Raw genomic sequence first — 16,004 nt, 5'->3', positions numbered from 1 at the left:
TTTTTTTTTTTTTTTTTTTTTTTTTTTTTGTCATTTGCATTGGTGTCATTACCATTTATATGCATGTACTTCCAATAGAACATTTAATCCTCATTTTGGTTTCTCTGTAAATCAAAATTAAAATTTGGTTTTCATTTAGATTCCCTAAAGAAAAGTTGAGACTATATGTTTCAAAAGTGTCACAATTCAGAGAGACTCGCCGGACCACTGCAGGGGTCTGAGACCTCTGACTGTCTAGGCAACGTTGAGGCAGTGATGTCAGAAGAGGTCAGCTTTGAGCTCAGAGACCACTGGATCTCTTGGTCACTTCAACCATAAAGCTGTCACAGAGACACCCATTCTATAAATTATGCACATAAAGTGTTATGAACTGTTTCCCTTGTGAGGGTAATTATTGTCACTCCCTGGCTTTTATAGTATTGCCCTCGTAACTCTTAGCTTACAGTAGAAGAGTTGGGCAGGGATTTATCAGTATCCTCAGTGATGCAGCCTTAGCAAATAAAATATGCTCTGGAAAATATAACAGGGAAAACTGGGAAAACATGGCTGAAAGGTTAGATTGTTAGATTTGACCTGTAACATAAATAATCTAGTCCAAAAAATTCATACAATCATAAAATTGATTGTTAAAATTGATTGTGATATGTTCTTACTTTAACAAAAGCATGGAACAATCTAGTCAGCCTGTGAAAATCTCAAACACAGAACCACCACTAGTGTCCACAAAGATTTAACCAGAAGAAACGCAGCGAAATAAAATATCATTGTATTCCCTGGATCTTGCATTTCTCCTGCTGTAAATATAATATATTGGATATATTTTTCGAGGAAAGCAAACAACTTCATTCAGCACCACACAATGTTATGTTTTGGGTTGTTCAAAATGCAACAAAGGACAGGTATATTCTCATTGTGTAGAGAAGTGTAGATAATGTTGTTTACTGTGAGAGATTTATGAGTCAAGTAACTACACTGTATCAGAAAAAAAAAATCAATATTAAATTAGATTATGTGACTTGAGCTGGTTCAGCACTGTTTGTTGACAAAACAAAAGGTAGTAATTTATGCTAAGGTCTTTACCACTACACAGTGACAGGTTTATGAATGCGGACATAGTAAACAAAGTTACTGCTAATTATGAATCTATCTACACATTAGTTCACACATATGAGAGGATGATGTTCCAGTAAATGCTACAATCTTGGCTTCACTGGTTAATAAACAGGTTTAAATAGCTGCAAACATTAAAGTTTTTTTTTTTTTTAAATTTTCTCACCTTACAATCACAAACTTCAATTATTAGATTTTATGTGACAGAGCAACATAAAATAGTGCGTATAGGTGAAGTAAAAGACTTTTTGGCAAATAAAAACCTGAAAAGTGTGATCTTACTTTTGGATTCATGAGCTCTAAATCAATACGTAATAAAAAAAACCCTCGCTGCAACTGCAAGTCTTTTGAGATAGATTGTGAATTTTGAAATGCGAGTGACTTAAAGCAGCATAGTAAACACAGCGATCATGGCAGAGGGGAACGACTATTGCAAGTTCACAAGTTCAGTGGTGAAGGAAATAATGACTAATGAGCTGCAACATTTCATTTTATTTTCCATCTTATCTGGGAAAAAAAAAAGAACAGAAGGCGTAAGTGGGACATTTGCAGTAGTAAGAATATGTCTGAAGTCCCTTGTCATTTCTTTTTCGAATATTACCAAGTAAAAAGTATCTCATTAAACCTCAAGAACTTTGAAAGTGTCATTCTAAATAATACATAAAAATGGGATGAAACCTTTAAATTATACTTCCCTTTGATTTTCAAAACCACAGCTAGTCATGGTGTTCTTTATGACTTAGACCAAAAAAATAAATAAATTAACTTCATATCTGCTGCAGATAGTTTTCTGCAGTGTCAGCTCTGATCTAATTCTGCATAAAATGCTTTCCTCCGCGTCGTGAACAGAAAAACCCAAGGAACAGATGCCGGTTCACCCTGAAGTCATTTGTTTTGCTAGACAGCAGTAACTCCAGCAATTGAATCCTTCATCACATCATGCATCAACAGGCTGTTAACAGGAGGAACCTGTCAGGCATGACAAAACCCACTAAGGCTGTCATCAGCTATCAGTCATCTGGAAACTCACCAGCTTAAAGGTCAACACTTTATAGGTAATTGGGTCATCTACAATCTTTTGAAGGTTAGCAGCAACTGTAACAGGGAAAGAGAGAATATCACTGTTCAAATGAAAACACATGGAGAGTCAAATGTTAATATAATCACCAATACTTTCTGATTCTGTGAAGTTTAAAGGGCAAATATCACATTTTGAAACAGAAGACCTAAAAACTTTTAAAGCATAAAGGATGAGTAAAGCATAATCTGCCATTCTGTTGGTTTTTAGTAGAGTATTTTATGCACTTTTCAGAAGTAAATGGAGCCATTTGAGTCATCCCCTCTACAACAGAAAGACACAATATGTCCATAATGTATCCAAAAGTATCCATATTAGATTATTTTAATATGCATGAATAAAAAAAGACATTTTAATTGAAATATCTTGAATGGAAAAGCACTTTTTTACAAAAACTGTGCAAAAATGTGGGAGAGTTTGTGGAAGTAACTGCAGTTAAGGAGGACATATTTCTCCTCGCCAATCAAAAGTAGTCCTTCCACTGGACACATTTGGAAACTCGAATTTGAGAAAGAGCAATAATCCAAAGCTAAAGGACAAAGATAAACAACACAGTTTATCTCACAACTAATGTCACTAGCTCAAGCAGAGTCAACTACCAGATCATCAAGGTGATCACAATTATTATTTATGAGCACAATTAGTTGTTTATGAGCAAGTTAAACAGGTAAGAAAATGCTTTCTTTTACCAATAATTTGATGTAGCAACTTGTTTTTTCACTGTTTGAGGAAAATAAGGGAGAGATTTAACTACAAATTCCATCTGAGCATTTTAACTTGCTTCCCAATCTTGATAAGTGTAACATTACCTGGAAGAAAAATTTGGGGGGAAACGTCGTGATGGTATGACAGAAGTGAAGTCTGACTTACAGCGTTTCAGTGCTGTGACAGACTGTATCCTCAAGATAATGTTTAAATCAATACTTTACCATGGTGAAGCTACATGAACGTGGGGATAAAAGCAAATTGTGGAAAGGGAATTTTTTAAATATTACTCCCTTTAATTGTTTTAGTCTCTTTGTTAATACTGATTATTATAACAGAAATAGTTTTTACAGATGTTTCACAGAGGACTTGCTTCAATAACTGCAGAAAAACACAATTCATTGAAGACAAAGAGGTGTGACATTACCAATTAAGACATCGAGCCCATTGACCAGACCGGCTGAGTAAAGCTCCTGGGAGACGCCATCAGCAGTGTCTTGTGAGGGAATAACATGACAAATATTTGGCTTGCATCATTCCACTTAGCAGGTAATTGTGTTACACACAAAATTAGATGCTGCCCACAGCGCAATGATATTGCCTAATACATGCCCGTATCGATAAGGAGAGAGAGAGAATGTTATTACAAAGAAAAGTGCAATTTAGGAAAATTAATTTAGACTGAGCTCTTACCTCGCCCAGGGGTGAACTCAAACCGAATGTCATTCAGCTCCTTTTTGGAGTTCCTGAAAGGGAAGACAGGGGGAGTATGAGCCACTGGGTTGCACCTGGAATGAAACATGACTGGGCAGCTGAAGGTTAGGGAACAAACAGGAGATCATGTCTGGATGCACAGATAATAGGATTAGAAACTACAGGAGAAAAGTGTTTAGAAATACAAAGCCACATCCTTGAATCAGATGATTCGGTCATATTCTGTTCAGAGCAGAGACAGAAAAATGGGACCACGAGTCTGGCACACAGTTTTAACTAAGGCCGAATCTTCTTTTACCTACTAATCAGGCTTCAAACTAAGTCAACACAGGCTGGTTTTCAGTATTAACATATATCAAGCTTGTTCAAGGTTACAATTTCTAAACTGCTTCTATTGTTCATTACACTGTTCCTATAGTCTACCGCTTTCTTTAGTAAGACAGCAGAAGAAAGTGTTAGATGGTTTTCTCTGACCCCATTCACACTTGGCACTAAAACTCATCCTGAGCAAGATGATCATGTTCTAATAGTGCTAAATGCAGGTGTGAAAGCATTGTTGAAGACACTTTTCCCGCCTTCAGAGATGATCTGGTATATTTCTACCCACCTTAGGTAAGAAGTCAAACTAGTTGCATTATTCTTTGATCAGATATTGACCTGAGGACAGCAATCTAAATCCCATCGTCCTATGCGCCTGCAGCTGACTTTTCGGCTGACTTGTTGAACATTTAAGTAATACAATATACAAAGTAAGCTCGTACAGTGTACAGAAAGGTATGCAGAAAATATATCAGTAGATATATTTTATTGATTTGTGAGATTGCTTTCTGGTACAGAGAATATTCTGCAAATACATTTTAGTTGAGAAGAGTACGAAACAAGATAGATGTTTATCTGTCTTGTAGAAACATTCAGAGTAGTAAAAGTCATGCTGGGTTGTTTCAGTGATTAAAAACTGTGGAGAATGTAACCTTGTAGCAACAACTGTCAGTGAAGCTAATAAGAAAACAGAAAGTTATTTTATGTTGATGTATTTGGTTTTCAAAATCTGTGGACCACACAGGATCTGAAAATGTTGGCGTCCTGTTTGAATACTTGAAGAACTCCTTACTGCTGTGTCATTTTAATCATTTATGGAGTTTTGTAGACCTCTCTAATTGCTGCGATGACCATATAGTAAAATGTCCTGTAAATCTGAATGGTCCCCATGTTTACTAATGCATCCCTTTGTACACCTACAAAAGATAAAAGATGCTCAAAACTGGCGGCAAAATGTCAGAGGTTATTTCTGCCTCATTACTGCATCTATAAACCATCCAATTAAGGTAATCAAGAGATTGTACCTTGATGACACTGTTGCAGTAATGAAAGCGATTACCACAAAAATGTATCTCAGCCTAATTTCATCCTTGTTGATGACTGAACAACAATGTTGCATCTTAACTTCGTTGTTGTGTAAGTAAATATATTTTTATTCAGTCTTATACTTGTCGTTGTTAAAATATTTTTTGTGATATCCTAAAAAAAAAAATGCAGCAACTCTCTTTTTTTCCCCATTGATTTGGCCTCCAAACCTTTGGAGGACTTTAAATCTCTAGTCATTACTCAGAGTACCACAATATTCACATTCCAGTTGCTAATCGTGTTTTCTCTCGATGTTGGGAGAGAAAACAACATCTCTCTCCAAACAGAGAGAGACAATTTTCCCTCTTTTTTATAACAACGAGGAGGCGCTCTGAAATCAAAACATCGCGCAGGTGTTCAAACACTCCGTTGGGAGGATGACAATAAAGGTGAGCGATAATCCTGTGAAGTTTTGTCATTACCAGTAACATCACAATCTGACCTTTTGATAACAATTTTCACACTGAAAGGTGTAATCAATGTAGGTGCTGAAGGAAAACTATCTGGCACAATGATTGTAAACAAGCTTCATTAGAGAAATAATTAAATTCACCATAAAGGCACAACTTCAGAGGAAAAATGGGATGTTGTTGTCAACGAGCAAACCGTGTAGGGCAGGGGGACATATCTCATTAATTTAATTTCGACATAGTGATACAAGTACTAAGGTAGCAGCTGTCTAATTGCCTTATTATCTCCATCAACCCTGCATCGCTGATGCATGTGTGGAATGATGTTGCAAAAATAAAAAGGCAAGCCTTTGTACAACATTCCAATAGAAGAACAGAGTAAAATATTTTATACTTTTTCTCTATGCAGATCAAGTAGTACTGCTGTACGAATCTGAGAAAATGTTTTTGTGTTCTGGGAGCCTCCGTTTTATGGGGCAGGCAGGAACTGATATTGCTGAAAACCAACACCACTCCTGGGATGAGATTAATTTGGTTTCCAGTCCAGTTATATAAATCACTCCACAAACCCATATGTCACATTTGTGAGGAACTTTAAACCATAACTCAAGACACACACAAATGAAGACAGATCGCTAATGAGTTTATTACACACAGCACTTTCTAAACAGTCTTAGCTCTGATTTACCTTCAATTTATTATGACTGAGCGTGGCTACTTTCATTTTCAGGAAAATGACCTGGTTGTCCAATGCTGGCTGATGAGGCAGCATGTCATGGTGATCAAAGCTGCTATGATAAATGTCCTGAAACTCTGAAGCCTTCATCTAAAAATATTTAGGAGCAATGTGTAAAAAAAACAAAAAAAAAAACAGATTCTGCACAAGTCACAGGAAGACAACACTTCATCCACCAACACTGTTTTATTTTGGTCTGGTGTGTAGGAAGAACATATAACCTCTGAATGAACACTCAGACATTAATATATATACAAAAAACCCCACTTAGAATGATCCCAGAGTTGGCCTGTATAGGCCAGCACTGTTTCCTGTCATGTGCAAACAGAAGAACCAACTGATAGAGATTCACTGATTAGAGTTTTGTGGCTGGTTTTTCTCAGTCTGTGTGAATTCCTTGGACAATGCAGACCTTTGGAGACTGTAGTTTCCAAACAGCTGTCAACATTTCCAAACTATGTGTGTTCCAAGACAAGCAGCACGAATGGATAAATCAGAGCAACTTTAACATAATAATGTGAGTCTTCCCATTATCTGTAGAGGCTTCACTCACTGCGGAAGCGCATTGCTATCACGCATAAGTGTTTCAAAGTATCAAATAGAGAAAAATACATTACCGGTTTGAAATCGCAACTTAGTTTGTTACAGAAAATTTAGTACATGCCATTGGAATTCCAACTTGCTGCTAAAACATACGGAACTAGGTAATGATGTCATTTCCAGATCGGATTTCTGATTGTGAAGAGAAACTGAACGCAGCACTAATAGCCAACAGTCTCCATAAACATACAATTTCCACTTTCTTTTCTCCCCTCTGACTTTATGTTTGAACAGTGGTGAAAGTCATTTAACTTTGAGTCTCCTTCATTTAAACTGAAGCCTTCTTGTGCTTAGGTATACTGCATTATTTGGCCAGAAAAAAATATCAGATCTTTGAGATTCTGTTCAATAATCTAGCAATTTTTATGTTCTAATTATACAAACAAGATTGAGAACAATGACAAGAGGGCAACACACACAAACAAACCCAGTTAAGACGAGCAGAAAATATAAGTATTCAGTTCATCAAATCTTTAAGACAGTCCAATGTTTTAAATGTTTGAAGGAACTACATTCATTTTATCACTCTTAAAGCTACAATCAACAGATTTATTATTTAATATCTACATCTCTCATAAAATTGTAAATAGTCTTGCCCCAGTTTTACAGAGCCCCAGATATTTTTTTTAGATTTCTTCCTCCATCTAATCAATTCAACTTTGTCCTGTTAAAAAGGGTAAATGCAGCTCATAAAAAAAGTCCTTTAAGTAAATAACTGGAAAGCAATTACTTTCTTGTCAATTTGTGTGCAGCTTGGGATGGCCGTGCAGAAGATTAAAGTTTATGAATGTTTTTTTTTTTTTACAGAAACAACTGCAGACAAACTCACTGAGACTAAATATCAATGTTTCTCCAAAATTCAATATTAGCACCATGTTTCAGAACAGTCTGACATTTATGTGATTCTGGATTTGCTGTAAGAGGCTTGTAAAGAAACATGGAGATGTCACCTCTATCTCAGTTGCTCCCATCTCGTTTCAAATATTATAAGTAGACTTCAGTTTACTTTTATTAATATGTGCATACATTCATTTAGACTTGTAATTCTTTTTTCTAGACTTCTCCATACTTTTTCGAAAAACACGACGAAAAATAATCAGACTGGTCCAATTGCTAACTATTTGCTTCAGAGGGAATCTCATTACTATAAACTCATGCTAATCAGCTTTCAACTTTTCTTGCCTGAGAATGAGAACCAATTTGATGTTTATTCTTATCTCATGAATTTGGTCATTTAATGCTTGTCATTTAATATTTTTTAAAACCGATTTGGGATCCACTTTTTGAAAATATATGTTCTTCAAATTAAATTTTTATTATCAGAGTTCATGAAAATTATGATTCCATTTACAGTATAAGTGGTTGCGCACACATTACGGAAATATTTATAGCAGACACTAGCTATATTAAATTAATATAGCTTGTCAAATACTCTGGAGAGATTAAATGCATTTCGCATTGATTCTGTCTGTTGTGTTGATTATCTATGAGCACTATCGGGCAAAATCTCTGTACGTTACAGAGCTGAAGAACAGAGAGCCGAACACATCAAAGCCCTTCGTATTGAAGTGCTGACTACCCTGCAGTAAGCAGTTCACTGCCACCTGTTGTTTTTGGACCTATGTTTTGTTACTGAGTAGAAAAAAAAATCTGTGCTGTTCTTGACGCCTGAGGGGGGCCTTCAGATGTCTGCATGAGCAAATCAGCACTCGGCAACCGCCTCTATGGGGAGCCACAGGCTCTGAACTATCAAAAGAACCTATAAATGGTTGTCCATTCCTGCACATCTTCAGTCCAGTTCTATTTTACATCTCTAACATTTTTGAATCATCAACAGAGTAATAGAAACCACACTAATATGATGAAAAGCTCAATTTGATTTTGACTTTCATTGCCATCTCTTTCAAATTCAGCTAATACATTTTGTCGTTTGACAACAGCCGAGTATCTAGATTGATATTTTTAGCTGAACAACAAGACTTCACTTCTTCATGTCACTGTATTTCTTAACAATAAAGTCTTTTGAAAGAAGATTGTAGCAGAACAACAGATGTATCTGTAGCCTTCTTGCTCCAGTTGAAATAAAGAAATAATAGTGACTTTATCTAAATCACCTTGAAAAATTACATCCTGAAGCTTTTCACATTTTACAATTCGAAAGCATTTATCAATCAATCAATCAAATTTTATTTGTATAGCACATTTCAGCAGCAAGGCATTTCAAAGTGCTTTACATAATTTTAAACAGTGAGAAAGAAAAAGAAAGTAATAAAAAGATAATAAAATCACAGCCTAACAGGACAAGGCCTCCAGTCTTGCAGCACCAGGCTCCGTCCGCCTGTTTCGCAAAAATTTTGCGCTAGGACTTTTGCTGTCCTACGCGGATTTTGTGCATTAATTGGTTACCTGTTAGAGTCTAGAATTTACAGGGTTTTATATACGCGCAATGACCCCCAGTCACTCGCAAATACATTGAAGGCATCAATTGCCATAAGCAACTGTAAACAGGTGGGTTTTAAGTTGAGATTTAAAGGCACCCAGTTTTTCAGCTGTTTTACAGTTTTCTGGAAGTTTATTCCAAATTTGTGGTGCATAGAAACTGAATGCTGCTTCTCCTCGTTTGGTTCTGGTTCTGGGGATGCAGAGCAGACCAGAACCAGAAGATCTGAGAGGTCTAGACGGTTGGTACACCAATAACAGATCTTTAATGTATTGTGGTGCTAAACCGTTCAGTGATTTATAAACTAACAGTATTTTAAAGTCTATCCTCTGAGCTACAGGGAGCCAGTGTAGGGACTTTAGAACTGGTGTTATGTGCTTTATTTTCCTTCCACTTCACAATTTAACACTGTAAGAGCGGAAATACTATTTAAGGAGTTGCCACAGAAGGAGTCCCGTGGCAGAGTGTGTAATAAATCTCCGAAGCACGCCTGTGGCCTAGCAGCAAGAACTACGTCTTCGTGCGTTATTTCTTTTACCTATGTATTTAAAAGTATAGCCACCTTTCAATTCTCCAATAACACCACTTTGGGTTAGCCGGACACTTAAATCCCCTATCAAAAATATATTAAAGCTTTCTATGTAAAAATGACCAAATTTAAACAAGCTAAGAGGAGTGAGTACTTTTGGAAGATACTGAATGTTTTTTTTGGTACGCGAGTAATGTAGGAAACTATGTTCAGCCTTACCGTAGCCGCAGTACCATGTTCACAGCACCTTGAATGAAGGGTGTATTCTCATATGGTTCCACCTGCATCGAAAATACCTGGGAATGAATCAGTTTACCCTATTTTATGCCGTTTCAACACAGACAAAATATAAAATCATGCCCTGCAGTGAAAAAGGAGCATGTAATCAGAATAAATCCAAAGTGTGTGCAGAGCTGAATCTGTAATGCAACGCATGATTGAATCGTTTTACCTAATCTGTAGGGAAAGTTGGGAAAGTAAGGGGAAAAGAAAAGGAACAATAAATAAAGGTGTGATGTATTATTTGTCTATATAATTACAACTATTATATTGCAATATTATGGGTCTTTTATGTGAGAAAGAATTGATAATTTGAGTAAAAAATGTCTTCTCAGATAATTTTTAAGTGGGACATAAGACAACCCCAAAAATGCTCTGGTTCACTTTCACAATGACAACAGAGTAAGTCTTGGGAGTAGATACACCTATCCACTGAGCTGGCACTGTCAGGCAGGCAGCCATTTACTGTGAGTTATTACTGCTGAGAGCATCCATCCTGGAGACAGACCCTCTCACATTTACACACACACACACACACACACACACACACACACACACACGCACACACACACACACACACACCCACACACACGCACACACACCCACACACACGCACACACACATATAGCGCCAGCTGCACATGTACATTATGCACACACACACACAATCACTGCAGCATCAAGTTCATTGAATCATGACAAATTAGCGCTGCTTCTGCAGAATCCCTCACCTGGGGATGCTGTACAGACAAGCCTTCTATAGGGATATTGTTGGCATCTTCCTCATTCTAGGAGGAAGAAATTGAGAGGCATGATTGCGCAAATTATGAATTTTAACAACATCTTGGAAGAAAAACAGAAAAGAGCGGATTAAAAAAAGAGAGATTGGCTGACTTCAATACATTGTCACAAAAAATATAATAATATGCGCTAAATTTGTGTAAAATATTGCTAAACTTATTTTTACAAAACATTTTCAATTAATTGCATTTTATCTGGTTTTCTAATTATCATGCAGCCAAACCTGTACATTTTTGTTAAGTTATTTACCTAACTGCTTCTTTATCAAGAAAGTGTATAAATATTGTTAATTCTCTTCCTTAAATAATAAATGAGATGAGAATCTAACTTACGTCTTTGGCCTCATATTTGACCCTTCGTGACTGGAAAAAAAAAACATATTTACACATTCATCTGTGTAACTAATAATTACAATCTTAATAACAGAGCGACAAAATAATCAATTTCAGACACTTCATTCATTTTTTTAAATATATTTTTACATTTTATTCAATTTTGCTTCTCAACTCTTTGAAAGCAACCTACCAGAGACAACTAAAAGAAAACGCAAATGATATTCTATTAGCAGTAATTTATGTTTTAAATCATTACAAATGTTATTTATTGTATAATACATAACGTCTTTTTACCATATCATATTTATCAAAGGGTTCTTCTACACTTCACTTTCTCCTTCCTCCACTACAGTGAACTCTAGACAACCCTCTAATGTCTACAAAACTAACTGATCAAGGAGGGGAGGAATGAGCGCTGTCAAAAACAGAGGGGGAGGATTCATGCTGGTTTATGCTTCACATAAAACACCTTAGTAACCCTGAATATTTTAAAACATCTGTGTTAAAGCAGTAAATCTGTCTTGTCTGTGAAAAAATTCAATGTATTTGTAATGCCTCACTTACCCTGCCCTGATTCACCGCTGCTTTACCCTCCTCACTGCCCTCATCCAGTTCGTCGTCGCTCCACTCCCAGTCCCCGTCTACCGTCTTGTGCAGGTGGCCACTGGAGCCTGGGACTCTCCTCACCTTCACCGGCATGACAAACATTAATGTTACATGTGCCTTGTTTTTTTTTTTTTCCTTTGTTTTTTTATTTGAGTCCACAAGCACACTTTGATTTACTTAGACTTTTACGTCTGCGAAAGTATTAATGCCCTTTAACCTTTATCACAAACTTGTATGTTGCGGGGATTTTATATGTTAGATTAACAAGAAGTAGAGCATGTGAAGCAGATTGAGAGTGATGAATGATTTACAAATAAAAAGAATGAAACACATTTCTCTTTCTTTACAGCTGCAAGTCTTTGGGATACAGCACATCTGGAAAGTAATCAAACAGTTGCACCAATTCTACTTTCTAAAATAAATCAAGCTTGAATGAAACATGCATGTGAACATAATTTTTTAAGTCGTACATTTTAATTGGATTTAGGCATCAACTCTGAATAGACCAGTGTAACACATGAAAGGGTATGCTTTGTTCAAAATCTGTATGTTTGTAGTCATTCACTACCACTACACAGCATTTTGCATGAACATCTAAAAAATAATTTAGGTGTGACCTTGTTGTCTTTTTTGTGCCACTCTTCCTTAAAGGTCAGATTTGTGGAGTGCACAAGTCATAATTTGTCTTATCAACAGTTTTCCCTACCTGAGCTGTGGATCTCTGCAGCTTTTCCAGAATTATAAGCTGCCTCTTGGTGCCCACTCGGAATAATGCTCACTATCCTGGCCTGTTAATTTAATTTAATGTATAAGTAGGTTTGCAGTTGGACCATATTTTTATTATTTTGGATCCCAGTTGAGCTCTGTAAAATTTCCCAAAGCTTGAAATGTACATATTTTTTTTTTATGATTAGCATTGCTTTAACAGCTTTCACAACCATTTCTGACCTATCTGGTGCGTCCTTTGGTTTTCATGAAGCTGTTTGTTCACTACTGTTTGCTAACAAACCCCTGAGCCCTGAATGGAAATGGTAGTCAGGAGTTCTCTTATCACCTTATTAGATAAGTTCTGAAGGAAGTTGGTTGCACTGAATTTTATTTAGGAGTAACCTATTAAAGCAGGCTAGAAACAAATGCACACCATTCAGTTCACATTTGAAAACCACACACTATTTATAGCAATTTACTTATAAAGTTTATGTTTATTCTTATTACTGATCTATGACAAAAGAACTTGAAATTAAATAGGTGGCAGTTTATGGTTGTAACAAAAATGTTCCTGGGGTATGAATAGCTTTGCAAAGTCACTCTATGCTTTACATGAAAATTAGCTATTCAAAGCCACACTAAATGCCCCCCAAATTGAGACAGTCTGTAAGTCTGAGATGAGCTCAGCTCCAAAGTATTACAGAGGAACGACACAGATCTGACACAGATCTGTGAGCAACCAGCACCATAAATTCCCCTCGGCTTTAGTCGAGGTCACAGTTAAAGGAGCACTACCCTTCCAGCTGGTGTCAGGTTTACCTTCTAAATCTGACTGAGAACAAAGGCTTTCCCAGTTCTGCGCAGGGTCCTTTACCAAAACAGACAGATCGATTCAGCTAGAAGCCAAACCTGCTCAAGCAACAGGCAGATTTGGATGTTTTCAGGATGTTTTCAGAGGCTACAACTTCTCCACGTTCTGTATTGGTAGCTCTTCTGAAAATTAGCATTTAGAAAACATCATTACAGAGTTCAATAACTTTTTGATTATCATGTGTCCACTGGACCATAAAATTAAGCTCAATATGAATCTGTTTTCTGTTTGTTCAGCTTGTTTTTTGCATGTCTTAAATCAATAACTCAAACCCACATTCATTGCAATATTTTACATTGACAACAGATCCACCAGGTTATTGTGAAGTTTTTATTGTGTGTATTAGAGCGCCATCTGCTGGTAATCCTGGTTCTTCAACTCAAAACTACCTACCTTAGTGAACACAATATTCCTTTTATTAACAATCAAATTTAACATGCAACAAATACTTGCTTTGTTCTACCTACATTATCCAAAATTTCCATAAATTGAAGTTTTTTTTTATTTTTCTAGTTTTCATACCATCTGTTAGATACCATCTGTGATTACTTTCCTGATGAAAGAATCTGCCATCTCTTTCTCATTCCCTTGTAAAATGAGAAGGTGTACCTGATATGCAGTTCCAGCCCTTTTATTTTAAACCCTATCAGTATTTGTTTCTTAGATATGTCAATATTTTTACCATGACTACCAAATTTCACACAAAGAAAAAAAAAAAAAAAAAAAAGGAAAAAGAAAAGAAAAGAAAAACTGAATGCCAAGCAACAAGGGTTGTGATAGGTCAATGGGAAAATGCTGCAGATCAAGAAGGTCAAGAGACTTAAGGAGGCTGTGCAAAGAGAGGAGCTGAACAGTGAGGTTTGGGAGCAGCTAAGGTCACAATATCCTGAGGTGGTTGTGTTTCTGCAGTACTGCTTGTATCTGCAGGCTTTGGATAATGTTGCTGAGCTTATAATGCAGTGGACTCTGTAGGTCAAACCCGTGCAAAATAGCAAGGGCATCAGCTCTGCTGCAAATTTTCTACAGCCAAAGTCATCATTGAGTCAGACCTTCAACTGTGTATTTCATGCTGTACATTTTTACGACATTGAGGGAAGGTTTTAAATTACATCCTTTATAACCTAATCTGTAATAAGTAATTTTTGTATTTAACAATTAATCTCCAGATTGCTCTGGGTCTTAACATTTTTCTCTTTTTTACTCACAATTTATCCAGTCCATGGAACTGATGTCTATTATCATGCAGAGTATACTTAAAAAATGAGAACGACTCAAAAACAAAAGAAGAAGTAGCAGGCCTAAAATAAAATTCGCATCAGATGAAGAGTATATTAAAGTCATGTCTTTTAGAAAATAGGAACATGTTTCACAGAAAGCCTGACATGGGGTATACATCATGCTTCAGTTTATCAGTCTAGTGCAGAGGTGCTTAACCTTGTTCCTGCAGAACTTAACTGAATTCAGAAGTAATGCAGTCGTTCCAGTCAAGTTTGATGGAGAGAGGACACATCTAAAACACGCAGGAAAGTGGGTCCTGAGTGCCACATATGGACACCACAGATCCAAGCTAAATATGTACTGCATCTTTGGCAGGTTTCATACTCAACTTAAGAAAGGGGAACCAAGCCTGAGTTTTCAAAAGGTTGTGAAAAAGAAAGTGCTTAAAGAGCACATTTAAAATTTGGTTTTGCAATGTTGTGTTTTACATTTAGACAAACCAGCGGTTTATCACACAAGTTCAAAATATTTTTTTATGTTTGCATTATTCATAGACCGGACTGAAATGACTTGTATAACAAACATATTATACTGGATAGGTCAAAAAAAATGTGAAAACAAAGCAGCCAAATCCAAAAGAAAACTTAAAAAACCTTTAGAAACCCATATTATCAATGGTAAAGGGATAGCTTAAAAGGATTCAGAAGCACAGTTCTACTAAAAAGTTATAAACAGCCAATGTTTTACATACAATAAATAGTTCTAATTTTATCTTCATTTAGAATAAATCCAAATTAGTTGATCCCAGAGGCTGAATTTTATACCTAATTCAAGAGGGACCAAAGGAGACTTCCAATCCTAAACCAAGTCCAGTCACAAAAACCTTATAGAGATTTATGCAAGTGCTGTTTGACATGTCTTTGTTACTTTAGAATTGAGTGGTTTACCACTTCTCAGTGGTAAGTCAATGATTGGTTACCAGGAAATGGAGATAGGAGATGGTGTGGTGCCACTTGGGATTAGTGAACTCTGCTTTCTAGATTTTTACACATTTATATTTTTCTGTCAGACAGCTGCTACTACCAGCAAAATCTTTCAATGTTTAGTTCTCATTACATGTTTCATACAGGAAGATCTCTGGTGTTGTACAGCCTCCTATTTTCATTTCCTGTTAAGATATTTATTGGCTTCCTTTTAAATGGTCATCAAAGTTAAGGATGGGAATTATTTAAAGATGCATTAAACACCATTAGCATAAACCACTATGTCAAACTAGCCATTAGGTTCAGTCTCTAGGTAATCTGAATTTAGCTATGCCAATTAATGCCACTATAAACATTACCTAACAAGCATCTTTAAAGGGCATTATGTATTTTCCAGGCAGATTGAGTCATGTTGTACCAAAATCAAGTAACTTTGTTACTTTCAGTTGTTCTACATTATATATCAAAAACAACTTAA

General features: G+C 36.2%; 1 protein-coding gene across 2 annotated transcripts in view; it reads right to left on the bottom strand.

Annotated features, from left to right (window-relative positions):
• Positions 1–16,004, bottom strand: part of stk39 (serine threonine kinase 39) — a 36,946-nt gene that overhangs the window by 7,220 nt on the left and 13,722 nt on the right. Inside the window, exons 11-17 of one of the 2 annotated variants that reach the window (XM_015022512.1) lie at positions 11,705–11,827; positions 11,138–11,167; positions 10,736–10,792; positions 9,946–10,022; positions 3,587–3,639; positions 3,321–3,389; positions 2,141–2,205 (exon numbers count right to left, since the gene is read on the bottom strand). In XM_015022512.1, the coding sequence (XP_014877998.1) occupies positions 2,141–2,205; positions 3,321–3,389; positions 3,587–3,639; positions 9,946–10,022; positions 10,736–10,792; positions 11,138–11,167; positions 11,705–11,827 (474 nt within the window). The remainder of the gene's footprint in view (positions 1–2,140; positions 2,206–3,320; positions 3,390–3,586; positions 3,640–9,945; positions 10,023–10,735; positions 10,793–11,137; positions 11,168–11,704; positions 11,828–16,004) is intronic. The other variant, XM_015022513.1, reaches the window with a different exon arrangement.

This window comes from Poecilia latipinna, unplaced genomic scaffold, assembly GCF_001443285.1.
Source record: "Poecilia latipinna isolate Pla-1442-1.1 unplaced genomic scaffold, P_latipinna-1.0 Scaffold3032, whole genome shotgun sequence".
In the NCBI taxonomy this organism is placed as follows: Eukaryota; Metazoa; Chordata; class Actinopteri; order Cyprinodontiformes; family Poeciliidae; genus Poecilia; species Poecilia latipinna.
The sequence above is the reverse complement of the archived record's forward strand: the minus strand, read 5'-3'. Positions and strand labels throughout refer to the sequence as shown.